Below are 27698 nucleotides of genomic sequence, written 5' to 3' on the forward strand. Positions count from 1 at the left end.
AAGAGCCCTCCCGGGGTTCGAGTTAGCCTCAAAGACTGGCAAGGCAACACCCTGCCCTTACAAAGAGGCCCCACTTTCATTGGATCAGACACTGGTGCAATTTATGCCCCAGGATGTGGCAACAACACACCAATGAAACAAACTAGTTGAGGCTAACGCCTGGGTGTGTGATACTGCTACAGGCTGATCAGCGAGCACTGTGTAAAGGGAAGGCCTGAGAAAGAAACTGCCAGAGAGTCTGACTAAACCCACAGTCATTCCCAGTAGACAGGGAGACTGCATGCTCAAGACCGCATCCCCTGAGAAAAGTGATAACAGAGGCTGCACATTGGGGGGAAATAGACTTCAATGAACCTAGAGATCAAGAGGGACATTTTTTATGATAAAAGGGTCAATGTATTAGGAAGACCTATAACAACATATGTTGTTACATATGTAACAACAGAACTCCAAAACACATGAAGCAAAATGCGACAGAAGTGAAGGGAGAAATAGTTCAAAAACAAGAGTTGACTACATTAATACTCCACTTTCAATAATAGATAGAACATCTAGACAGAAGATCAACAGAGAGGAGAGATTTGAACAACACTCTGAAGCAACTAGACCCAACAGATGTGTATAAGGAACACTCCACCCAAAAAGAACAAAATAGTGATTCTTTCCAAGTATACGTGGAACATTTTCCAGGAAAGACTTTCTGCTAGGCCATAAAAAAATCAAAGGATTCCAATCATACACAATATGTTTTCCCACTACAAAGGAATGATATTAGTAGAAATTAGTTACAGAGGATATATGAGGAATTCACACATATGTGGAAATTAAATAATGCATTTCTAAATAATCAGAAGAAGGAATCACAAGGGAAATTAGCAAATAGTTTGAGATGAATGAAAGCCAAAGCATACCAAAACTTATGAGACGTAGCCAACAGCACTTAGATGGCAATTTAAAGCTGCAGCTGCCTATATTTTAAAAGATCTTCGTTCAGTGCCCTGTCTTCCTTAAAAGACCAGGAGAAGAAGAGCATACTAAACCTAAAGCAGGCAGAAGGAAATAATAATGATTAGAGCAGAAATAAATGAAATAGTATAGAAAAATAGAGAAATTAACAAAATCAAAGGTTCGTTCTTTGAAAAGATACAACAAAATTGATAAATGTTTTATCTAGGACTGCTCAAGAGAAAAAGACTCAAATTACTAAATCACAAATCAGATAGGGGAAATTACTAGTGACCTTAGGGAGATAAAAAGGATTTAAGGGAAATACTACTGTGAATCATATATAAATCAGCAGACTAGATAGTTTAAATGAAACAAGCAAATGCCTAGAATAAGACACAAACTACTGAAACTGACATAAGGAGAAATAGAAAATCTGAACAGACCTGTGTAGCAGGTTGAATTATGTGCCCCCCACTCAAAAAAAAAAAAAGATGAAGTTCTAATCCCTGGTACTTACAAATGTGACATTTTTTGGGAAATATGGTCTTTGTGGATTAATTAATAAGTTAAGATGAGGTTATACTGGATTAGAGTAGGTCTTCAATCCAGCACCTGGTGTCTTTATAAGGGAGATTTGGAGACCAAGACACGCACACGGAAGGCCACGTAAAGTTAGAAGAAGAAATTGGAGTTAATGCTGTCACAAGTCAAGAAATGTTGGATTGCTGGAAATCACCAGAAGCTAGGAAAAAGCAGGGAAGGATTCTCTCATAGAGGCCTTCAGAAGGAGCATGGCTTTGTTGACACCTTGATTGCAGATTTCTAGATTCCAGAGTTGTGAGAGAATAAATTTCTGCTGTTTTAAGCCACCCAGTTTGTGGTAATACGTTACAATAGCCCTGGGAAACTAATGCAACCTAGAACAAGTGAAGAGATTGAATTGGTAATTTTAAAATTTCCATCAAAGAAAAGCCTGTGGCCAGACACCTTCATTGGTGATTTCTGCCAGATATTTTTAAAAGAACTAATACCAGTTCTACACAAATTTATCTAAAATATAGAAGACGACTTCCTCGCTTTGTGAGACTAGTATTTGAATACCAAAAGCAGACAGATCACAAGAAAACTGCAGAGCAGAATCACTTAGAAATACCAATAACAACAGTAAAATTCTCCACGAAATATTAGCAAACCAAATCAAGGAACATATGAAAACTGTTATACTCTCTTACCAGGTGAGATTTTTCTCAGGAATGCAAGGTTGGTTTACACCACAAAATCAATTAATGTAATATAGTGCATTAATGGGAATCAGTGATAAAAACCACGTGATCATCACAATGGATGTCCCTGCAAAAAGTAACCAAATCCAACACCTTTTTGTGATAAAAACACCCAAGAAACTAGGACTAGAAGAGAAATTCCTCAGCCTGATCTACAAAAATACACAGCCGTGGTAAAAACTGGACATTTCCCCCCTAAAATTAGGAACAAGACAGAGTTGTCCATTCTCAATACTTCTATGCACTGTTCTAGCAGAAGCCCTAGCCTTGGCAATTAGGCAATAAAAGCAGGGGTGCCTGGCTGGCCCAGTTGGTTAAGCATCCAACTCTTAGTGTCACCTCAGGTCATGATCCCAGGGTCATGGGATTGAACTTCGTGTTGGCCTCTGCCCTGAGCATGGAGCCTGCTTAAGATATTCTCTCTCTCTCTCTCTCTCTCTCTCTCTCTCTCTCTCTCTCTCTCTTTTTCTCTCTGTCTCTGTCTCTCTCAGTCTTCCTCTCCATCCCCCACTCTCCCCCTCTCCCTCCCTCTGTCCCTCTCCCCTGCTTGTATGCGCGCGCGCGCGCTCTCTCTCTGTCTAAAGAAAAGAAACCAGAGTTACCCAGATTGCAAAAGAAGTAGTAAAAGTATTTGTAGATGACATGATGTTGTATATGGAAAATTTTAAGGAATCAACAGAACACAATATATTAGAGTTAATAAGTTCAACAAGGTTGTAGAATACAACATTTTTAAAAAAATTGATTGTATTTCTATACAATAGCAATGAATAGTCTGAACGTGAAAATTAAGAAAACAGTTCCATTTACTATAGCATCAAAAGGAATAGAATACTTAGGAATAAAGTTAACACAAGTGTAAGACTTGTACACTGTGAATTAAAATTGTTGAAATAAATTAAAGAAGATCGAAATAAATAGAAAGGTATGATCTCATGTTCGTGGATTGGAACACTTAATATTATGAAGATGGCATTACTCCCCCAAATAACCTGCAGATTCACTGCATAACCTACCAAGATTTCTGGTGACTTCTTTGCAGAGATTGGCAAACTGATCTTAAAATTCATGTAAAAATTTACAGGATGCCTGAGTAGCCAAAACAATCTTAGAAGAAAGGATTTACACTTCCTAATAGCAGAACTTACTACAAAACTACCATGATCAACATAGTGTGTTTCTGGCCTACAGACAGATATGTAGATCAGCGGAACAGAGTTGAGCATCCAGAAGTAAAATTTATGGCCAGTGATTTTTGACAAAGGAAGTTGGACCCCTTCCTTTTACCATACACAAAAGTTTATTTGAAATGGGTCATATACCTAAAAGTAAGTTCTAAAACTATAAAACATTTAGAAGAAAACATAAGAGTAAATCTTAATGATCTTGGGCTAGCCACTAGTTTTTTAGATATAATACCAAAGAACAAATGTCAAAAAATAAATTGGAATTCATTAAAATGAAGAACTTTGTACTGTTAACAGTAGTAGGTAGCATCAGTGAAGTGATAATAAAGCTCATTGATGGTAGAAAATATTTGCAAATCTTAAATCTGATAATGGAATTGTATCCAGAATATATCAGGAATTCTCACAACTCAAACATTAAAAAAAGTGAGCCCAATTAAAAACTGGGCAAAGCATAAGAATGTACATTTCTCCAAAGAAGGTATTTAAATGGCCAGTTAGATGTTCAACATTATTAATCATTAGGGAAATCTAATCAGAACCATTAGGCACCATTTCTTGTGTACTGGAATGGATGTAATAAAAATGATAGCAAGTGTTCATGAGAATGTGGAGAAGTCAGAACCCTCACTGCTGTTGGGAATATTAAATGGTACACCTGCTTTGGAAGATGGTTTAGTGTACTTTTTCAGAATGGTAAATATAATTAGCATATGATCTACAAATTCCACTCCTAAATACATATCGAAGAAAAATGAAAATACACAAAAAACTTTAATGTTGTACACAAACACTAAAGACTGCATTATTTGTATCATAGCAGCCAAAAAGAAATCCAAATGGTCATTATCAACTGATGAATGGGTAAAATGTGCTACATCAGTACAATGGAATGTTATTTGGCAATAAAAAGGAATGAAGTACCGGTATCTGCTACGATGGGGTGAACCTTGAAAACATTATTCTAGGAGGAAGAAACCACACACACACACACCATGAATATTGCACGATTCCGTTTATGTGAAATATCCAGAATAAGCAAGTCTGTAGAGAGAGGCAGAAAATAATACAGTGGTTGCCTAATGTTGGGGCAAGTGGGAGAATGGGAAGTGAGTGACTGTTGATGTCTTGGGGTACAAAAATATTCTGAAGTTTATCATGGTGATGGTCCCACACCTCTGTGACGCTACAAGAAAAACATTGAATTTATACTTTAAATAGGTGAATTGTATGATATGTGTATTATATCTCAATAAAACTGTTTGTTTGGAAACAAAACAAATAGGTGTGACTATAATTTAGATGAACCAACTAAAAGTTATCTGAAGGTCTCAGCGTCCAGGTTGATAAAATTGGTAATTGTTTAATTCAAGAAAAAAACATGTAACACCTTCCTTACTGAGTGCTGTTAGTTGCTATGAGTTGATTTAGATTAGAAAGTAGCCTGAATGCAACATTTGAGCATGGTTTAAGTATAGATATTCTGTGCTTGCTTTGGCAGCACATATGCTAAAATTGTAACCATACAGAAAAAATTAGCATGGCCCCTATGCAAGGATGATAACAGATTCGTGAAGTGTTCCTTATTTTTGTGGTGAGCTCCAAGTGTTGTATGTAAGTGTTGAATCACTAAATTCTACACCTGAAATTAATATTACACTGTATGTTAACTAGCAGGAATTTAAATAAAAACTTGGAAAGACATGGAAAGGATACACGTATTTGTAAATGTATGTGTAGAATCAATGGGGATAGCTGTATGCTTAACGCATTGAAACTACACTGTGTACAATGCGTCCTTCAACTAACATCTTCTCTCATTGAGATACGCATTTTTAAACACGAAAAATAAAGATATCCTGCTGAAAGTCTGACTAAACTTACTGAATGTAGGACTGAGGGGTTAAGTACAGTTTATACCATATAATGTCTGAGTTTAAAAATCACTAAACAATGAAATGCCATTAAAACACAGTTGAGGATTTTATTGGTCTCTAATTAGTACCTGTTCCTGATCCTTTCAGATGTTAAATCTGTATCAAAATTACATTATTTTGTGATTCATTTTTAAAAATTAATTTCTTTAGGCCACGAAAGAGAATGTTGGCAAATACAACCATAATAAAGTTGGCAAGTACAACTATAATAAACTTAGTTGGTTAAGTGTCCAACTCTTGATCTCAGCTCACGTCTTGATCTCAGGGTCGTGAGTTAAAGCCTTGTGTTGGTTGGGCTCCATGCTGGGCCGGGGAAGCCTACTGAATGAATGAATGAATGAATGAATGAATGAATGAATGAGTGAAAATGTTTTTATAATGACTTTATAACAATATTTTCTTTATGTGGCAGACTTAACGTGTCTCATGGATATTTTATGGGATGATTGTTTTCGTTTGATTATGCAAGAGAGTTCTTCATATTAAACTGTAATATATAATTGGTGCTAAATGTGTCTTTGCAAAAGACACATATTTTGGTTGTGCTGTTGACACAGTTTGTACAATGGAGAAATCATAAAAAAATCTGATTGCACATGTCATTGCTTGTATTTGAAATCTTTGAGAAAATTGTGGATTATAATGTGCCTTCAGTACCCTGTTTGCTTCCTTTTCACTGTGTCAGGGTGTGTCCCCATTTTCTTTTTTAGAGTACTTTTAGGTACTTCTAAGTACTTTTAAGTTTTCCATGACAGAATTATATATGCCTGTGGCTATACATTGTGGTGATTTGAAGTAAATTATATGCATTGGAACTTAAAGGACACTTAAAAGATGTACTTACTTAGTCTCCTGTTCATTAGCTACAAGAGTGGAAGTAAATGCAAAGCATTGTCTACCTAGTCTAGTGCTCCTATAGCCTGAGAGCAGATTCTGGGAGTCTTTGGGATGAGTCTAGTGTGGCAGTTTGAAACTTTGTGATCAGGACTTAACATGTTTATATTGTAAGCATGTTCAAGCATATATAGAAATGTGTACCTTTAGAACATGTGACGCAGTATATTTTTAAATTCTGTTTTCTAGAGCCAGTTTTAACGTATTAATTTCACAACTCTCTAAACATTTGAAAGCTACAGTTTATGAATTATATTCTAGGCACAGAATTATGAATTCGGATACATTCTTTTGAGTTTTCCCTTCTAACGGCCCTTTTAAAATTATGTTTGTTTTGTGTCTGGAGAAAACATCTTATACTAGGAGGGCAAACATGATTCTCAAATAGTATTTAGGATTTAAGCTATTTTTTTTGTCTGAGTTGAATGTCTGTGTACTATTGCTGTATGGTGTAATAAGAACGGACATATTTAAATGCTCAAGAAAAATCTTCCATTAGTAATGTTATTTTAATTAGAGTTTATCTGTCAGTTTTAAACAAAACTTGTAAGATACATAAAAACCACCCAAGTATATATTTACATTCACTTTGCTTTTATACTTTTGTGGAGATAAATTTTATTCTGATTTAAAGTTCTAAGATATTTTAATTGTATTAAACTGATTTGTCTTATCTGTTACTAACATTTGTCTTTGATTTTGCATCTGTGCTTTTGATACTGAATGGGGAAAGATTTTTGTGCAAATATTTCACCAAATATTTTTGCAGGGACACTTAGTCGGTCTGGATGAACCAGCTTCGGGAGCTGGGCAAGAAGCTCTGCTTAAACAAGAGCAAGCAAAAATCATTCGATTCGAGAGACAAGCAGAAGAGTTCCTCAATGCAGTCTTTTATAGAAAAGGTTGGTTCTAGTGAAGAATGGCATTTAGCATCTGCTTGTCTTATATTTTCTTAATTTTAATGTCATTTTTAAAAAGTTACTTTTAAAAACATTTTTCTTTGTTAATAACACACTTTATATTCCTTTGGTCAAGTTAAATTTGGAATAGGTTAAGGCAACTCCTCTTCCCTCTTTTTCAGTTTGAAGTGATGGAATCATGTAAGTTGTGTTCAATAGTTCCTGAAAGTATTATGAAAGTCTAAAAAATTCTGAGGTCTCAGTACTAATATATTTTGTCAAATTTTCTTACATACATAGTGACAGTTTTAATCGCAGATAACCATAAAACTGTATAAAATTTTAGTAATTCCTTGCTGAAATTTCATTTAGAGAGATGTGAAGTTGTATCTTAAAATTAGATTTACAGGCATTTATTTCCTTGATAGAGCCTTGTTTTGCTGAAACTTCTTTAAATTATTAAAATTAGAGAAAGGAATTCATAATTATGTAATAAAACTTTCCCCCTTACATTTGAGGTGGTATTTAATAGCTCCACCTCTTATATTTTTCAATTTAACTTTCTCCTTAAAACCTTTGTAGACATGATTTACATTTTGTTTCTCTATTCACAAAGCCTAATTACCATCGGCCAAGACCTTCAGAAAGCTTCCTTCCCTCTATGATCCATTCTAGTGAAGTCTTTACTTTCAGGAAATTCTAAATGGATTTGTGTTCCTTAGTTATGTCTTTCCACTTCTTTATATGTTCTAGTTTATATCCCTCATTCTTCTGGGAATTCCCTCTGAAATTTGAAGGGTGATTTTTGCCTTTACAGTGGTTGGAAGTCTGATAAAGTGCTATTCTAATTGGTTGGTTACAGTTGGAAACCAGCTGATGTTCTGCTTAATGTGGTCAGTATTTTCAAAATGGAGTATGAAGTGTCCTATAAAATTAAGGAACGCACAAGATTATTGTTTTCAGTGACACCTTTTTTTCCTATGCAAAGTTAAATTTTTCAGTACACCCTCACCTCACTTTTAGTACCCTCAGCACCCTCTGATGTGAAGCTCCCAACTGAGGCTCCCATGCTCACTTTATCATCCCCTAAATACCCTGAAATCTAAAATTATGTTCCAAATAGTAATTTTCTTAGTTTTATAAACATTTGATTGTTTTATTAAAGTAATTCACATTAAGGTATAAATGATAGACTCGTTCTGTCAGTTTATTAAATAAAATATCTTTACAGCTCCTCTGCTGCTCCTGTCCTTTAGGATGTGTACTGAATGAGTCAGGGGCCTAATGCTGTAGCAATCTTCATTATCTGCAAAGAGGAGCTCCTCTTCCTATATGTGGAGAAACCACTTTTCATCCAGTCTTTGCTTGGAGGGAGTTAATAAGGCCAATCATAAGCATATTCCTAAAGAGAATTCTAGCCTACTTCTCTGCTGGTCCCATCCCTTTGTCATGTAGGAATAGCTTAAAGTTCTTCTAAGTTTTATTTTAAAATTAAACTTTTGGATACATGAGGGAAGGAATGTTTACCTTGGAATCAGCCTTAGGGTAGACTTTAGGGATGAGAATCCTCTGAAATTGTATGTAAAGTTAAGTTCGTGTATTTGTATACTGGCATATGATGTTCAGAAAAAGAACTATTGCTTTGCTATTAGAAGTTCCTTCCTCCTTGTTTTATGTATTAATATTGATATTTTTAAATATTAATCTTCATGGAAATGTCTGAAAGCCATTAGTACTCTTCAAGTTATACCAAAAATGTATATAATATGCAGAGATATGACAGGCAATTTAGTCTGAAGGGTGTGTGTGTGTGTGTGTGTGTGTGTGTGTACGTATGTATACATATATACATACATATATATATATTTTTTTTAAATAAATAGTTCAGAGATTTGGAGTTATTAATACTTTGTTTCCAAGTATTGCAAATTGTGTGTTTTAAATGAGTATGAAAAGGTTCTAAAAGCTAAGTAGGAACATAGATGCAATTAAAGTAGGCTTTTGTGGTATGGATTCAGTAATAAATTTTAGCTTATGAACGGTATACCTTCAACTATCATTATCAAATTTTTTCCAGCTTTGTCACTTGTGTTAGAAAATTTGACACTTTCTAAAAGTTAGATTTGCATTTTAAAAACATAAGTGGCTGTAATGTAACATTTACTTGTTTTCCTGTAGTGTTAATTTTGATCTGATTTGTGGTTTTTATTTGACTCACTTGTGCATATTCCCCAAGACATGTCTAGATTTATAGAAGTTGTGTTTTAAGTAAGTGAAAGAATGAAATGTGTTCAGGAAACTTTTCAAAACATGTAGAAATTCATATGACAGATATGTCATCAATTTGTAAGTATGAATTGTGTTTTATGGTTATGTTCTTCATTCAACAAAGAGGCAAGATACACCACAGCCATTTAAAGGTCAGAGGTAGCAGTTTATGGTCTTTATTCTAAAATCCCTGATTTTTCAAAAATCTATATATTTATGAATCTAGTTTAACTCTGCCTATTTGAAAACTTTCTTTATGTGTTACGGGGGATAAGAAGATACATTAATATATAAAACTTGAGAAAATATAAAACTTGAAATTATATACAGTCTTTTATTTGGAGGATAGGTCTTAAGTGGAAAGTTAAATGAATATTAATAAGAATATTCAGTGGGTAGAGATTTTAAAACAATGTATGGCTAAAATGTTTATTAAAACTTTTAAGGAACTCATTCATGGTTGTAATAATTTCTGAACCTTACCTAATTGAATACCTTGATTCTTAAACCATCTAGCACACTCAGTCTATTTATAGAGAAGAAACATGGGGTTAGAAGTACTTTTGGTAGAACAGAAATGTTGCTGTTGGTAGAGAAAAACCTCATTAAACTCCAGAGAATTAAATATTCTGACTTTAGACTTTGTTCTGGTATTTAATGTTGTTTTTCAGGGGGAAAAAAAATTGTTCTTAGAGTCCCATGAAGTTTTGATGATGTGTATGTTGTGGAGATTTTAGGTTTGAATTGTAATGAGTCAGTTTATCTCTAAATTTATAAATCAACCTAATTCCCTTATAGCTCCAACATATTATGGGTAAAGTAATTTACCTTCTGTAGTTGATCTTTAAAAGACCAAGGAAACTCAGGTTTTCTGGAACTGCCTTCTGAAACCTCTGAAGTGTGGTGTGGAAGTAAAGGTCACAGGTGGAACATTAAGATCAGGGGGAGAGTTTTAATCAAGGGTCTACCACTAACCATCTATACAGATTTGAAGAGGTCACTTCTCTTAAGACACATTAACCTTATTTGTCTACAGAAAAAAAAACAAAACACTATTTGATGGTGATTGATTTGACTGATCCATTTATTACTCAGCTAATATGAATGCATACTTTATGCCAGGCAAGATTAGGTGCTGAGTATACAGAGGTAAACAAACATAATCTCTGCTCTTGAGAAGCTTAGTCTCCCTGAGAGTGTGGTAATGATAGAGATGTGATGATATATTTATACCAAACATTTTCTCTTTTATTTTGCCCCATTTGACCTTCAGGGTCCCTCCAGTGCCAGAAGTTCTACGAGTTAATGAATTCATATGGTCTTTATTTTTAAATTAATGTGGATTAGAAATTGATAAGTTTATTTTATTAATTCCTTTGCTATTGTGCTTAATGATTGGCAGAGTATATTTAAAGAACTCATGGAAAATATATGGTGTTAAACTTTGAGATCTGGCCTTTAAACTCCAAGCCCAGTGGTTCCAGCTGCACCTAGAAACTTAGTAGAAATGCCAGTCCTTGACCTCACCCTAGAACTGCTAAATCAGTTAACCCTGGGGATAGGACCCAGCAGTGTGTTTTTACAAGCCCTCAAAGTGATTCTTATGAGCCTGAAAATGTGAGGCTATGGCCCCAGTCTGTCATGGACCTTATATTAAGTATCTCCTTTTACAATTTTGCTATGCCTTCAGTCTTTGACAGAAAGTAGATTATGTACTCATAACTGAGTAATCCATTCTTCAACAATTTAGGAAGAGATGGCTGAGGAAAGGTCTAGGAAAAACTGGATGTAATCTATAGGTGGTAAACAGAAGTAATTATTTCATAAAAGAAAGGTTTGAGATTTCTGTATCAGGTAAGTGATTCTTGCCCATAAGATATACTATTTGTTTTCCCTTTATTTAATTTCATAATACTGAGGGGGGTGTTTAGAAGTGATTTTATGAAAATTTTACTTCAAAAAATCTGCAGCTCATAAGCTTAGAGCTTAAAAAATCTAATTCTGGGAGGGAATACTATTTTTAGGAGATTGCATTTTAAGAAAAAAAGAAAATGAAATTTTATGTTTGCTTGAAAGCTGTCTTCTTTTTTTTTTCTTTTTTTTTTTTTTGTAGTACATTGTCCCAGTTTAAAAGTAAATAAATCTTTGTTTACAGACAGTCCCTGGGTCTCCGACCCCAATATTCCCCTAGTGGCCCGTGAGATCATGCAGCGAATGATCCAACAATTTGCTGCTGAATATACCTCAAAAAATAGCTCTACTCAGGACCCCAGCCAGCCCAATAGCACAAAGAACCAAAGCCTGCCGAAAGCATCTCCAGTCACCACCTCTCCCACGGCTGCAACTACTCAGAACCCTGTGCTCAGCAAACTTCTCATGGCTGACCAAGACTCACCTCTGGACCTTACTGTCAGAAAGTCTCAGTCAGAACCTAGCGAACAAGGTATGGTTTGATGTCAAGGTCTCCTCTGTCCAATCAGAATACTTTAACTTTGGGGAGAAGAAAATTATTGGCAAGTAGGGCACCAGTAACAATAGGATAAAAACTAATTTGATTCTTAAATTATTCCTGACTATGCAGTCATAGAGAAGTACAGATAAAATGGCTACTATACATTATATATCAGTAGTTTGTAGTCAAGATCAATGTACCACTCAGGAAAGTTAGGTGGTTACACTTGTTACTGATCTTTAAGTTACTTGATATTTATATAAATATTTTATGTTTTACAAAGCATTGCCATATCCATTGTTTTTAAAACCCCTATAAAAAATTAAGTTTCCCCTGATCATCAGTGTTCTAGAATTAGCACCTAGCTGAGAAATACATGTATCTTGTTAGGTAGAATTTATACTCTGCAAATGAAATTATAAGGCGAGAATGTGTATTGTTTGCATTTTTAAAAAAGAAACTCCTAGGGTTAGATATAATGAGGAAGACAGTAGACACAGCAGGTTGTTCAGTGTATTCCATATGTATATGGATATACATGTATATATACAAGCACCTCCATATGTATATGTACTGTATTATGAATTAACCTTAGAATATTTCCAAGGTAATTTAAATTTGTTGGTGAGGATCCTAATTAAGGGACAAGGTTAAAAGGTTATCAGTTTTGCTTAGCAAATATTTCTTGAATCTAAGAAAAGTTTACTCTTAAATAGATTAAATATTTGGGGTTTTTTGTGATCCCTTTTACTTTTAATTTCACAGAGATGCAGTGAGCATTTCAACTGGGCCATTGTTTGACCCATTACAGATTGTAAATTGGTGATATCTGTTCTAGTGAGAGTTCATTTTCCTAGAATATCTCCTAAGAGTGTGCAGAAAGTTATGAGAGGTGTGGATTTATTGGTGAGAAATACATGTTCATTTTGCAAAATTAGGTTTGAATTTGTATGAAGAACCTCTTAGAAAGGACTTTCTTTTGCTTATTATAAGTAATTTAAGAAGGATTTACATTTAATGGACTGGCTTTAGGTTTTTAAAGAATACATTTTTGAATAGTTTTTCTTTTTCTTTTTTTCTGTTTCTGGGTAAAGAACAGCAATCGTAATCTCAAAATTCTGAGAGATTTCCTAGTAGAATTCCTCATTGTCATATGTTCACATTGATCAGTGTACCTTTGGTCACCATATTCGCAAAATTGTGCTTTTCTGTTTTATTGAGGATTATCTTTACCAAAGATTGGTAGCTTTCATTAAAAGTCTTTTTTTTTTTTTTTTTTTTTTTATGTTGATTCATTTCTTGAGAGAGAGAGTGTGCATGCGTGGGAGAGAGGTGGGGGGGGGCGGGGCGGGGACAGAGAGAGAGAGGGAGACAAAGAATTTGAAGCAGGCTCCAGGCTTCGAGCTGTCAGCACAGAGCCAGACATGGGGCTCAAACTCACAAACCGTGAGATCATGACCTGAGCCAAAGTCAGACGCTTAACTGACTGAACCATCCAGGCGCCCCTAAAAATCTTTATGCTCTAAATATTGCATTAAAAACTTCAGGTTTACAATAGGAGAATGACAGTGTAGAGGTTGTATTTAAAATATTAATGATAGAGATTAACATACAAAGATACCACTTAGTCTAATTTAACTTCTTCTAGTTGGTGGTGTACTTAAGAGATACATTGTACTGACCGTATGCTCTGAAGAGGAATTTGACCTAGATGACAGGATTGTAGTGTATAGACTTCAAGTGAAACAGAATTTTAACATTTTATTTCCCAGATCTATTTTCAAGTGTTTTCAATGAAACCACTGTATATTTAGTATATTTAAGTAGACTTAAAATATGTTGCCTCTTTGATGATTAGACAGGCTTGGAAGTCTTTAAATAGTGTCTTTTGTTGGAAATATTTTGGTTGGAAGTATTTTAAGCAGTGTGTTTGCTTGTTAGATGTCTAATTGGGTTAACTTGGTGTCCTTATAAGATTACAACTATATTTTTAGAAATATTAGTGACTCTAAAGGACAACAGTTATTCTGGATGAGTGTGGGATTTTTGGTTTACAAGCTCAGTCACGTATTTCTAACAGCCTGAAATCAGGAGTTACAGTGTGCTCAGACACAAATCCTATTTAGGTTCTATGTTGGGGCAGTTTTTAACATAACTAGATAGGCCTCTCTGCTCGTCAGCTGAAAATCAGAGCCATTGATTATTAGCTTGCTCTGTTAATTTTGGACAAAATGGCAGCTTTAAAAGTTGTCTAGAAGATGAGTTTTCTTTTCTAGACATGTCTATGAGGGAAAGAAGTCTTTGTGGGATAAGAAGGTCTTCTAATTTTATGTTCTGATAACATGAATTTGTTATTCTAGTTTCAGTAAAAAATGGTTAAATCTCTAGGCTTTCATCAGTATCAAGACGATTTCATTCTTCTCTCTTTCCTTAAACTTTGCTCGCCAGTTTGTAACAGCTTATTAATTGAAAAACCTTGCCTTTATAAATACCAAGAAGGGAATTTTGAATCTCTGAAGAGTTTTTCCAAAAGATTGAATTCAAATATACAGTTTTTTGCAGATGTGTCCAAAGAGTAATGAGGACACATGAAAATCACAGTTAACATCTGATTCATCTTACAGACTATTTTGTATATACATATAATTTAACCATATAAACTTATGTTTCAAAATGATTTGTGTCACATAAAATTTTCTAAATCCAACTTTAATGTTTGTTTTAGTGTTTCGGGTAGACTTAGCTCTTGAGGAATTTGGTTTTATAATCTGTATGATGTGGCATTGAGATCTCATATGCTTTGATAAAGGCACATTTCGAAAGCGAAGTCTAATAGTTCTATTTACATACTGTGTAAACTGCAATTTCTAATACCTGACTATATCCTAATGTCTTCAGTGGTAGGCTGTACCTTTTCTTTTGCCCTATTAATAAAATATTTAACCCTTGGAGATGTTAGATATAACAAGCTTTGCTAAATGTATGTCACTTTAGGAGGGAAGATACCCTGTCTTACGTATATAGCTAGTGTATCTGCTTGGTTGACTAGACCTATTGCTTTGTCATTTTTAGTCTGTTCAGTTCACATTTGTTCCTAGTTTTTAATATCCTCAGGTGTGTGTTTGTGTCTCTGCAGACGGTGTACTTGATCTGTCCACTAAGAAAAGTCCATGTGCTGGCAGCACTTCCCTGAGCCATTCTCCAGGCTGCTCCAGTGCTCAAGGGAACGGGTAAGGGAAAATATTTGTAGAATTTCACAGTTTATAGGGGACGGTTTATCGAAGATTGGTGAAAATCTCCTTTATATGTTTTAAAAATTAATTCTTCAGAATAACGTTGTTATAAGTAGGCCTTTAGTAAATTGCTTAGTCCATTGATCAAGTAAAAGCACAGTCTGTGAAGTCCAGAATTGACTAGTGTAGATCAGGTTTGCCAAGTTAGTACAAATAGTAAATGATTGAAAATATGGCAAGAATGTCTTGGGACTTTCTGTTGTTGAGTGTTTGGGAGTGGGAAACCCAACCTAAATAATTCCAGAGTTCAGATGTAAAGGCAGTAGTATGTGTGCGGAGGTTGTTGAATGAAAATTGGGCTCCAGTATTTTACTTGGTATCTCTAATGAAATGTGTGGGTATGTGGGGGCTGTTTGTTTTTTTCTTGTTTGTTTGTTTTGGTTTTGTTTTGTTTGTTGATTTGAACTGCAGTTTTAACTCTGTGTGGCAGTTCAGAAAAAATAATCGTATGTATTTTTTGTTTTTTAAGTGGTTAAGACTGTAGATGTTGGGATAACCGTCCTATGCTATCAAGACATTATATGCTCAGTTTTGATAACTCTTAGCAGATTACCCACCACCTAGTTTTATAGTGTGAGAATTGTCTTAATTCTCCCTCTACATGTACATAGAAACCATGTAGAAAAGCCAGATATTAATGAAGACATTTAAGTGCCATATTGGGAAGGAATTTCCATAAAATTGTGTTGTGACCAAAAATCAACTTCATTCATGAAAAATCACTTCGGTAAGCTAAATTAGGTAATATTCAAGTTTATTAACTTTTAGAATATCGACATAGGAAAGTTTTTAGGTGTTAAAGCAATAAGTACACATTAAATGGACTAACCTTTTTTCAACTTCCTCTTAATTACCTTCAAATTGAAGGATTCCTTTACTGACTTCTAAAATGCTGCCTTTATTTTCTCTAAAATTCTGTCATTTTCCTTTTTCTCTCCTCCTTTATTCAATCTAAAAGTAACTTCTTGATTTAATGCAGTTTGCATGGTTTACTAACCTTTTTTCTTAAGCCCTCCTTTTCACTATAGTTTATACTAGATACAAGTCCTTGTGGTCCCAAATCATTGGATTCCATTTTTTATGTATCAGAAAACTTGGATTGTGTAATTGAGGACACATGTAGGAGAAGCTTAAGTGTGGTTTGTATAAATGAATCCCTCGCCTAAGATTACTTTAAACTTGGCCACCAAGTCCATGTATTATATGGTTGAAGTTGCTGTGTTTATCCCTCTGAATGGAAAGAAAGTGTTTTTTATGTGGTATCGTTTTCTGGATGACAAAAGCACCAATAGATTGCCCATCTTTTAGTTGACTATTCATTGTTATCTTTATTATGTTTTTTACTGATAATAGCACAGGGTCCCTGTAGACTTTTGGAGAACATAGCTGGTTTATCATTTCTTCAGAGTTCCACGTTTGTGCCTAGTAAATGTAATTATTCCCCTTGGGCATGCTTTACCAGTTGCCAGTTTTATCAGTGATAATCTTTATATCTTGTGAAAAATGGAAACCTTATGAATTAACCTTGTTGTAAGTAGTTGACTTTTTAAATATTATTTGAAAGCTTTCCACTTAAAATTTCAAAATTGATGTTTGGTATTTTAAGAAGAGACCATTTTAACTAAAGAAAACTGCTTTAAAACTGTTTAAAACATATACCTCTGACAGTAATTACTTTGAGTAGAACTTAAGGAACAAAGTTTGGGGAAAATAAAGGGCAGTTCTTTAAAGATTGGATTATTTCAAATGGAAACATAGTGGTACTTGTGTGTCTGCAGCTAATAGTGTTTTAAAATGAAGATGTGGTAAGTTAAAATGCGATGGGTATTTTGGTTTGGGTCCCCCCCACCCCCCCCACCCCTTGGGGCTGGTAGCCATATTTTTTTCCCAAGCAAAATAAGAAATGTTATTTGAACTTGTTTGGTTTTTGATAATGAATATCAGCTTGTTTGTGGGATAAATGAGCAATTATCTATGGGTTCCACCAATGTAAATGGTTCCAGTTTTATAGCTGGTTGTCATGAATGTTGAATATGTTGCATTAAAATAAATAATTTGGCTTACTCTTTTATTACTGTACTTGTTTAGTGGTAACGTCACATTGGTAACACAATTCTGTGTAGATCTATGGAGACTCGATGATTACTTTGTAATTAATAATTAAGGTGCTATTTTCAGACAGTTGCGCGAAACTTTTTCTCCGAAAATTTGTGAACCCAACCAGAGACCAGCTGACAGGTTTAATTTTTCTTTGCCCAAAAAGCTCCTGGTTTTTTTTTTTTTCTTTTTTCCTTTTTCTTTTTTTGTGAACAAGTTTTAAAACTAACTGCTGAGACCATTTTTTTTTTAATTTTAGAGAAAAATAAATAAATAACACAAAGTGATGTTACCCAAGCAAGGCCTTCTAATAAAGGAGTGGTCCCCTCACCCATCCCTCCCTACCTGTGCAAGTCCTGCTCACATCAGTTTCCTTCCATCCAATTAGGCGACCTGGGAGACCCAGCCAGTACCGCCCAGACGGACTTCGGAGTGGTGATGGGGTACCTCCAAGAAGCTTACAGGATGGAACCAGGGAAGGTTTTGGACACTCCACATCACTCAAAGTTCCATTGGCTCGATCCCTGCAGATTAGTGAAGAGCTACTGAGCAGAAACCAATTGTCAACAGCTGCCAGCCTTGGGCCATCTGGATTACAGAATCATGGACAACACTTAATATTATCCAGGGAAGCCTCTTGGGCAAAACCACATTATGAGTTCAACCTCAGCCGTATGAAGTTCAGGGGAAATGGTGCACTCAGCAACATCAGTGACCTTCCTTTTCTTGCAGAAAACTCTGCCTTTCCAAAAATGGCACTTCAAGCAAAACAAGATGGAAAAAAGGATGCGAGCCATGCATCTCCTGTAGATTTAAAGATACCACAAGTTCGAGGAATGGATCTTTCTTGGGAGTCTCGCACTGGTGATCAGTACAGCTATAGCTCTTTGGTAATGGGTTCACAAACGGAGAGCGCGCTTAGTAAAAAGTTAAGGGCTATTCTTCCAAAACAAAATAGAAAAAGCATGCTAGATGCTGGACCCGATTCTTGGGGCTCAGATGCTGAGCAGTCTACCTCTGGACAGCCATATCCCACATCGGATCAAGAAGGAGACCCTGGCTCCAAGCAGCCTCGGAAGAAAAGAGGGCGTTACAGACAGTACAACAGTGAGATACTGGAGGAAGCAATCTCAGTGGTTATGAGTGGAAAAATGAGTGTTTCCAAAGCTCAGAGTATTTATGGGATTCCCCACAGTACACTGGAGTACAAAGTAAAGGAGAGGCTGGGCACTTTGAAAAACCCTCCAAAGAAAAAGATGAAATTAATGAGGTCGGAGGGGCCAGATGTTTCTGTAAAGATTGAATTAGATCCCCAGGGAGAGGCAGCACAAAGTGCAAATGAATCAAAAAATGAGTAGAAATACTGTAGAGTGCCAATTACTGTACAAACTGGGTGAGCACTACTGCATTGTTCAGCTGTCATTGCTTGCACCTGGCTTCATTTACTGTGACACTTGTTTCTTTGCAGATTTTGCATTGACTTGTGTGTACAGAGGTGAAAGGTGCATTCTGAATGTTGCATATTTTAAAATTTTCATGTGCAGTATGGCTCGGGATATTGTTTGGCCTTTTGCATGTTTCTCTACAAAAGAGAATTGAGTTACCTCACAGAGAACAGATACATGGAAGTGGACTCCTTGCCTGTAGAGCCTGCATGCTTTTCTTTCTTTTTTTTTCTTAAGTTACATTTGCCTTTATTTAAAAAAAAAAAAAAGAAGAAGAAAAGCCCCCTTTTAGAAACCACCTCTGTCATACTGGGAGCTTTATCATTACAAATTGGAAAGCCATCTTATAAAATCATTCATGTTTCTCTTCTACAATTCAACTAATTGAAGGATTAAACTAAAGAAAAAATTCTAAGAACAATGAACCTTGGAATTTAAGAAATTTGGTTATTCAATGACACATAATTATTTAGGTCAATTTACGTTTTGTGATTTTCTTCTCACTATTAAATTTACTTAACAAATCAGCAGTCTATTTAGTGCTCACCCGGAGGGAAAGGAGGTGGAAAATGTGCACACACTACCTTCAGAAATGCTTTGGTTAATTACTTTGTAACACTACCTTTGCTGTAATTTTATTTGGGATTTTCTAAGGGTAGAATTTGGTCTCACCAACAAGTGAGGATATAGCCTTATCTCATGGAGGACAAGCTCCGTTCTTACTCAGGAGCAGTCAGGGTACATTACATAAAACAGTAGAGGATGCCTCATTTTAACAGACTTTCTTTGTATTCTTAAAACCTTTTACAGATTTGATCATGTGCTAACTAACGACCGGATGTCATTGCAGCAACTAGTTTAAAGTATTCAAGATCTGTTTATTGGGAGAAGTAAGGAAAGAAGTGTGTTTAATTATAATATTGAAAAAGTGGTATCTAGATTTTACAGCCTCAGTAGTCTGCCCAAATACCCACATGAATGAAGGATCCATGTTTGTGGTGAGAAAAAAACACAACCCCGAGGTAACCTAATATGATTTAGGTTGCATTTTACATCTAATGATAATTCAATTAGAAATCAAGCTCAGTAGAATTTCTTTTTTAACCAATCCAGATACTAGTACAAGGGGGGTTGTTTTTTAGCTTTTATTTAATTCGTTGCTTTTGATTTCTTTCTTTCTTTCTTTTTTCTTTATTTTGGCATCCTGCGTAATATCCCTTTCTTAACCTTTACTGATACCTAGCTGATTTTTGTGGTTGTTTAGCACACAGTTCAGGACTTTTCAGATAAGCACTCCTTAACATCTAAGCGTTTTTTGAGATGGGCTTTTCAAATTACAGTAACTAAATTTGGAATATTTATTTTCTAAAAATTTTTGCAAGAATATCTGACAAAGCCCATGAAATTTAATTTTGCATTGTAACCAAATTAAAATTACTGTTTGTGCAAAACAAAACCCATACCACATACACCTAATCTAATCTAATCTAATTTGCTGAGAAAAGTGGTCAGGCCCTTCTAAATGCTTAACCAAAAACAAAAAGGCATTGGAGTTTTTGTGTAAAATCAAACTTGGAGCATTAAATTGAGGCTGATGATTTCAGATGGATGCTAACAGTTTGAAGAGAAGTAGGTCCAGACATTCCCAAGGCATAAATTCTTGCCTGGCAACTTTGGAGCAGTTAATTAGGTTAAGGATAGTTTTCCCTTAGCAACGTCTGTGTTCAAAGGTTAGGCACACCATTGCTGTTATTAAAATACATGCACTGCTCATTCTTGACAGTAGCCTGGGCTTGGTTCTCCTTTCGGTTTGATTATTTTGTGTAGCAGTTTAATCCGTGGATGACTGAGCCTGTTTCCTCTTAGCTTTCTAGTCTTCTCAACAGAAAAAGCAGCTGGGGTTCAGAGCAGTATATGACTCTGCAATATTTTCTAGCCTAGCTAGAAGTTGCAATAAAAATATTTTGAAATATTTGGTTTTCATCTGCAGTTGAAGGAAGTTGTAGAAAGTTTGCTGAAAGCAAAGGGCTAAGCTTGTGAAGGAATGCCTCCTTTGTTCCACACTCAGTAATTTGTCACACACAATTAATTGCAGCCATGGTACCTTTTTGCATGATGTTTGGGGTATTCGGTAGCCCAAATTGCTGCAAAAAAGTCCTTTGAGCAATTAATTTGTGCTTGCTTTTATCCCCTCTCAGAAAGGCATCATTAAAGGCCCATTTAAAAATCTGGCCCTAAAAGTTCAACTTTTGTAGTTTTACTGTTCAGAGAGGTTTAATCCTGTGTGGTAGTCTATACAGTGATGTATGAGTTGAGTTATGTAAATTTTGTCATTGTAGTGTACATGGAGTGATCATTTTACTAACATAAATATTTTCTATGTGTGTTTCAGTGGATGACAATCGAGCAGCAGAAGAATGGTGTGCCTACCCTTTAATGCTGCAGTTTAAATAAGAGAACTTGTATTGTGTCATTTCAGATTGTAGGCTGAGAGTTGTAAATAGTGAAAATTTGAGTACTTCTATTATTTGTTTTGGTTAGAAAGTGAATTTAAAAACAAACCAAACTCTAAACTTTCTCAGATTAAAAGTCCTGAGACCTGAAGATTGTAATATTCATGTCTGTGAAGCTTTTAAACATTACACTTGAGATCAGTCATGACTTGATATTCAGGTAAATTTTCTTTTCCAAGAAGCTTTTGAATAAGCATATTTCCTCCAAAGGTCGGTCGGTCTCTCTCTTTTTTTTTTTTTTTCCTTTTTTGAGTGTAGATTATTTTAAAGCACTAATTGCATTACATTGGTAACTGCAATATAAAATAGCCATTATTGTTTTGTGAAGCATGGTTGAAATTAGATAGTGGTCCCTTTTAAATTTCATGAGCCTCTCAGAAAAAAAAAATCTTTAAAAAAAAATACAGAAAGCTGCTGAATATTTCAAAAGATATATATTTTACCTTATTGTAGGTTTTGTAAAGTTAGTTTGTAATATTCAGGTGCACTTTTAATGTTAAATTTTGTGTTCAGAGTTCCATTATACCATGTATTTCTCGGAGGTGGCTCATCACATGGCTGGCTGTCAGTCTTGGTGCCGCAGCGATCTTTTAATATTTGATTTCTCTCTTAATTTGCCACTGTTCTGTATTGGCACTTTCAGTGTAGATATTCTAGTTTGGGGGACGTCCTCATAAGTGTGTAATAGAGATTGGTCTATTCGCATGCTTAATTTCTGCTAATCAGAGTTTTGCATGGCCCAAACAACAGTTGACCATTTTTATGGTATGGGAAGGTATAGTTCACAGCTGTCTTTGTCACAAAAGCCTTTTCTCCTCTCATTTTCCAGTAGGCAGATGATGGCATTACTCCAACTATATATTACTCAAATTAATGTTAGGAGATAATGTATTGAAAATCAGTTCTTGCGTTTTTATGAGAGAACATTGATATCATTGAATGGATAAGCTATGGCACTATAAAATCAAAAATACTAAATAATCCTGTGGAAGGATATCTAGTTAGTATTTTTACCATTAGCTTTCTCATTTCTCAGACAGTAGAGTCATGAAGCTTGACAATAATGTAGTGTACTATATTACTTTGTTCAGTAGGCTTTCCAGTGACTCTGAACTCTGTTTGTGATGAGCTATACATTTTTTTCTGTTCCCCAAATACCATGAAGGACAAGGTCTCTCTTTCAAGAAACATAATTTATATTTGTGTATAATACTTTTTAATATTAAGTTTGTTGTTACTCTGAAGTTTAGGTGTTGCTTGAGAAACCTTTGCTGCAGCAGATCACAAATATGAGTAAGGCTTTGTGTGATAATAGGGTCCTTATGTGAAGTTAATTACTGTTCAGTTCTGGTGAGCAAGCTCAACAAGTGTGAAGTGTGTATTAGCTTTATTTGGTACACTTTTACTTTACAATATTGAAGTGCTTTTAGAACTCTGGTTATCTTATAAAAACCATTACCTCAACCAATTGGCATTTTCATTCCCCAACATTTTACCTGAGCTATAATATGAGCTATATGGGATCAGATAGTGAAACAGTAAGGCACAATGAGAAGTTCAGTTCCCGATTTTCTGGAGAGAACTCTAAATTAGACTAAAAATGACTACCTGCAAAGGCCCATATCATAACTACCTTCTGTCATTAGGCAGTACTTAGCAACCTTTGAGCTGCTAGTGAGTTATGTGTTCTCCCCCTGCCCAAGTAAGCACATGGTGCAAGGCCTGGTTCTAAGCCTTTGTGATTCTCTTAACATTTCATTGATCCATAATAGTGAAGCTTGTATTCAGTTAGTTATTTTTATAAAACATATTGAGTCAGCCCAATGTCAGAACCTGAAATTATTTTGAGTAGTTACAGCAGTTTTGAGACAGTTTGGTGCCGTTTTCTTTAACAGCTATTGTCCCTGTAGATTTAATTTTGAAACCACATATTTTTGCTTTTGTAATTACTCTTTCTTTAAATGCTAGAAGTTGTTTCTCTGCGAGCCACCCTTTTCTGAATATTCAGGTTGCTGTCATTGGTGATAGAATATGGCAATAGACTGAATTGCTCCACTTAATCTTTTATAGAAGACACTGAAAGTTATAGGTTAAATTTTGACCTTCGTGAGGGTATCAAAAATTGTTTTCCTTGTTACCTTTCCATTGTAATTAGGTCTTCATTCATACTACAGTCAGGCCAGTGTTCCTAAAAATGTTAATGGCTTTAGCCAGACCGCCCATTTAGGATACTATTAAGGCATATAGGAGATTTTTTTAAAAAGTCAATTGCTTTCAAACTCTACTGAAAAGGAAGAGGTATAATTCTGGTACAAGGAATGCAGACCTCCAGAGTCTTCTTCGCATTTTGGATTCATTCTATCCTTGAGACTTGTAGGATTTGTGAACATGGTGACTGAGGGGAAAATAGAGGAAATTCCTTGCATTTCCTCTGTCTGTTGTTCCCAGATAAACTCACAGTTGCCTTTTGAAGAAGCAGACATTAGCCCTGTAGCTGTGTGCCCTAAGTGTTGTGAAGGAGATCAGGGGAGGGGGTGAGAAGTAGAATGGGAAAGTGTATAGACTTGTGAAGAGGCTAAAGATTCTGTACTAAGATACTAACAATGAGTCACAGGATAGATAACGTGGTGAAGTTGGGCCACCTTCATTTGATAGTCAGAAAAATCTTTTAGATCGTTTGAAAATGAGAATCAAGGCTAATTAATGTTGATTTGACAATAAAACATGAGTTAATTCTGTAACTATTTGGGGGGTAATTTTAAGGTTTCCAGTTCATTTAGAGCTGTATTGGTAAATGCTGAAAAACAAGCACTTTTAGTTAATCTTCGATTTATTGGATGTAGCAAATATTATAATCATAATATTTAATCTTTATAGTTTGAATATGGAAATGAACTCTTTACCCCATCTTGAACTGTCTTTGAACAGACTCAAGGTGATCTTTTCAACACTGGAAATGACCCTACACACATACCAAAAAAATCTAAAGCAGTAAGACGTATTTGAAGATCCATACCTCTTAGACTTTTTAGATTTGTCTTGGGAAAGAATTTATGAACCTATAACCAGTATTAGTGCAGTCTTGGGTTCCTTGTTCTGCATAATTGCACCCTTTCTCAGGTATGTCCTGAAAACATAAATTTTAAAATAATCTCTTTAGAGATTAGATTCTCAGTGGATAGTGTGTAAGGGGACTGGGGGAGGGGGGTGGGGGGTTGGACACAGGACACTGACACAGTAGAGCAGGGATTTTTAACATTCAATAGCCAAATAGAATTTCAATCTAGAATATTTTTACCCCCTCAGAATAAGTGAAACAACATCTATTATTTGGTAAATACCCAGTGCTACACTCCTAAAAGTCTTTTCTTTCATCCAGGTAACTTTTTTTTCCTGCTTGGTGGAAGGGTATATAGTAAACTTTACTGTCACTAGGAAAGCACTTGTCCGAAATGTTTTAAAGTACTAGAAAAGGGATAATTCAGCACTTTTTCTGTTACAACACTAAAGTCTTAATTTATCTTCAGAGTCTTAGGTACTGTAAGTTTTTATTAGCGTGATTATTTAAAAATATAAAGCATAACTACATAATACGGGGTCAGATCACATTTATATAAATAATTCTTGTCTTATTAAAAAAAAAAGACGACATTCTGTACCTTTACAAGCAATTCCAAATGATTGCCTCACTTTTCCCATTTCATTAAGCATTTCAGGCTTAAGAATTTGGAATTTGAGAGGAGATGAGGGGAAAATTCCCCAACATGAAAAATTGTGTCAGACCATTTTAGAAAAATCACTAGGAAAATGGGTAGGGATTCTCTCTCCCTTTAAGTCTTCAGGGAATGAGCAGTATTTAGAATCTTTGGCTGAAATTCAAGCCTTTTTACTGTGTAAATTTTTAATATTAATTCACTGACATGCTTTTTACATCAGAGGACTGAAAATGGATCTTAATGTTTTTAAGTTGTGGAAGGGTATATTTCTAAAATGAGGGGGGGATAATTAACTAGGTTAGTATACCAGCATTAGTAAGTTTAAGGAATTTTAGTATGTAATAGCAAAGTGTTTGATTAAAAGTCTAATCCTATATTGCTAGTCGAAATTAGTTACATTCTGATCTAGGAAAGATAATAGTCATTGGATATTGATATGCTGTGCTGTCAGAAAACCAGACTAAGATAGAAACCTTTATCTGACTCCCACATGTTGCTTGTTCTGATGGGATGTATACTTTACAGCAGCTTATTGCTGCTTTGAGAAGAAATGTATAAACTATACATTTGGAGTGTTTGCATATAATTCTTTATAACCTCCACTTTAAACTGTCAGACATTGGTATTTTATCAGTCCACACTGTTAAATAAAACTAATGTTCTTAGGAATCCAACTTGTACACACTGTTTAAAAACCCTCAGGGACAGTTTACACACTATTCTCACTCAATTCAGGTACTTTGATGCTATTCTTAAACCTAACAGTGACTTGTATTTTTCTGTTTTGCTTTTATTTCGACGTGCTGGTAGCACATCCTTGATGAATGTCAACTTAAAAAACTCAGTTCAGGTATCCAGGTATAACTCAGCCAAACAGATTTTAAAGCTGCATATAACTCTCCAGCACACGGTGCCTCACACTCTTATAGTGGCATTCTATATAATCAGTTATTACTACTGAGCAGATAATATGGGGGTTCCTGTTAACAGTGTATTTAAAACAATGTGCATAAATGTATAACCAGCACATGTCTCACGCACGCGCGCGCACACACACACACGCACACACATAAACACAGTTAAACTGTATATTTTTAAATGCCACTAGAAGCCAGCACAATTAAATGACATTCCTTGCTGCTTCTGTAAACTATAACAGACGCAGTTCCTCCTCGATGTGGCTCTTGCTTCTTCACCACACTACTACTAAATTCAAGCACTGGTCCTTGGGTGTCTGACCTCTACATTCTAGTTTATGCAATGTCTTTAGAGAATTCTGTGCACTGGCCACTGTGATGGAACCGTTGGGCCAGGAGTGCTCTGAGTTTATTAGTAGTGATTCTGCCAAAGTTGGTGTGGTAACATGAGTATGTAATGTCGAAAAATTAGCAGAGGTCTAGGTCTGCATATCTGCAGACAATTTTGTCAGTATATTTTGTAGCTTTGAAGTCCTCAGTGACAAGTTTCTAATGATGTGAAGTTCTAATTCCAGTGTTTTAGCCCTTTGCATCTTTAAAGTTAAGACTTGTCTACTAGAGGTCTTTATTCTTTAAGACTCCTTTTGTTTTCTACAGTACTGTCTGTGGTTAACAAAATAGATTATTCCTCTGCTTTAATATTTGATATCTTACATCTAAAAGGAACTCTCCATATATAAAACCCATAGCCTTTGAAGATACAGAAAATGGCATCTTTCAGATTTCTAGAAGTTCAAGTGTCATGCAACAAAACAGGAACCCCCTTTACTCTTATGGACCTCATTTCAATATACTGTTTACAGTTTGACGGAATTGTATAATTTAATATTTCTCTTGTACTGTAGTTTATATTTATTTACAGATTTTTTTTTTGTACTGTGTGATTTGAACTTTTTGTTCCTTGCTATGATCAATGTTTATGTAGTAGAGCACTTATGATCACAAATTAAGTTTTTTGGTTTGATTGCACTACATTAAATTTTTTAATGCAGTTCTGATTTTTGACTGGACTAAAATAAGCTGTGTCTTAATGTATGTGATGAGTACTTAAAACTTTAATCCATGTGGTCCCCTTTTTTTTGCATTGTATGTCAAAAGCGCTAGTTCTTTCGTGCATGTGTAAGATTTAATGGTTCCATTGTATTATTTGACCATGACATTTTGGAGAAACATTCCCAGCTGTAATGTTGTGTATGGTAGTTCTCACTGGATGCTAGACTTTTCAGAACCACTATTCTTCTAATAAATTTTGTTGTGAAAAGCTGTTTTAAAAGCTTGGTTTCTACTTCTTAAGAGTTTATTGCTTTAAAAAAAAAAAAAGTCCACAAAAGGGGTAAGATTTCGGTGTGTACTGTAAATGTATATGGTAATTGAAGTTGGTAATTTTTTATGGTAAATTCTTCATAGATTATCTCTTAGATAGCTAGAAGTTGCTGCTTCAAAACTATGCTTCAGTAGTTGGGTGCTGCATGCCTTTAACTCTGTGTCTTTACTAATTTGATACTCCCCTACCTCAGTTTTCTTCATTTGGATTATTCACTTTAAAAAGTTTTTTCAACAAAACAAGATACTGTATATCTTGATGTTTTCATGAGACCTGCTTGCTGGACTTGGTTTTTCATAATTTTCTTAGAGTAAAACTTTATGCCGGAATTGCTTGCTAAAAATAATGATTTACTAGGTTCTGTTTGCTCTTTTCTTGAGGCACAAGTGTGAAAGTAACATCATCAATCAGTTGAGGTTATTACGTTCTGATTTTTGGGAGGACGCTGGTATTTTTATCAGAGCC

General features: G+C 35.1%; 1 protein-coding gene and 1 non-coding gene across 7 annotated transcripts in view; both read left to right on the forward strand.

The window, feature by feature from the left end:
• Nucleotides 1-27698, forward strand: part of LCOR (ligand dependent nuclear receptor corepressor) — a 144901-nt gene that overhangs the window by 86717 nt on the left and 30486 nt on the right. For 3 of the 6 annotated variants that reach the window (XM_040486024.1, XM_040486026.1, XM_040486023.1), the window contains exons 5-7: nt 7019-7151; nt 11572-11859; nt 15005-15098. The exons of 2 other annotated variants lie outside the window; for them this stretch is intronic. In XM_040486024.1, coding sequence (XP_040341958.1) covers nt 11622-11859; nt 15005-15098 — 332 coding nt within the window. In that variant the 5' untranslated portion in view covers nt 7019-7151; nt 11572-11621. Of the gene's footprint in view, nt 1-7018; nt 7152-11571; nt 11860-15004; nt 15099-17646; nt 27183-27698 lie in introns of those variants that run through there. One more of the 6 variants, XM_040486028.1, reaches the window with a different exon arrangement.
• Nucleotides 4904-5009, forward strand: LOC121037619 (U6 spliceosomal RNA). The gene has a single exon (XR_005793880.1). It is a non-coding gene; the product is annotated as a U6 spliceosomal RNA (small nuclear RNA).

The sequence above is a fragment of the Herpailurus yagouaroundi genome, unplaced genomic scaffold, assembly GCF_014898765.1.
Source record: "Herpailurus yagouaroundi ecotype Mexico unplaced genomic scaffold, PumYag 163, whole genome shotgun sequence".
NCBI lineage: Eukaryota > Metazoa > Chordata > Mammalia > Carnivora > Felidae > Herpailurus > Herpailurus yagouaroundi.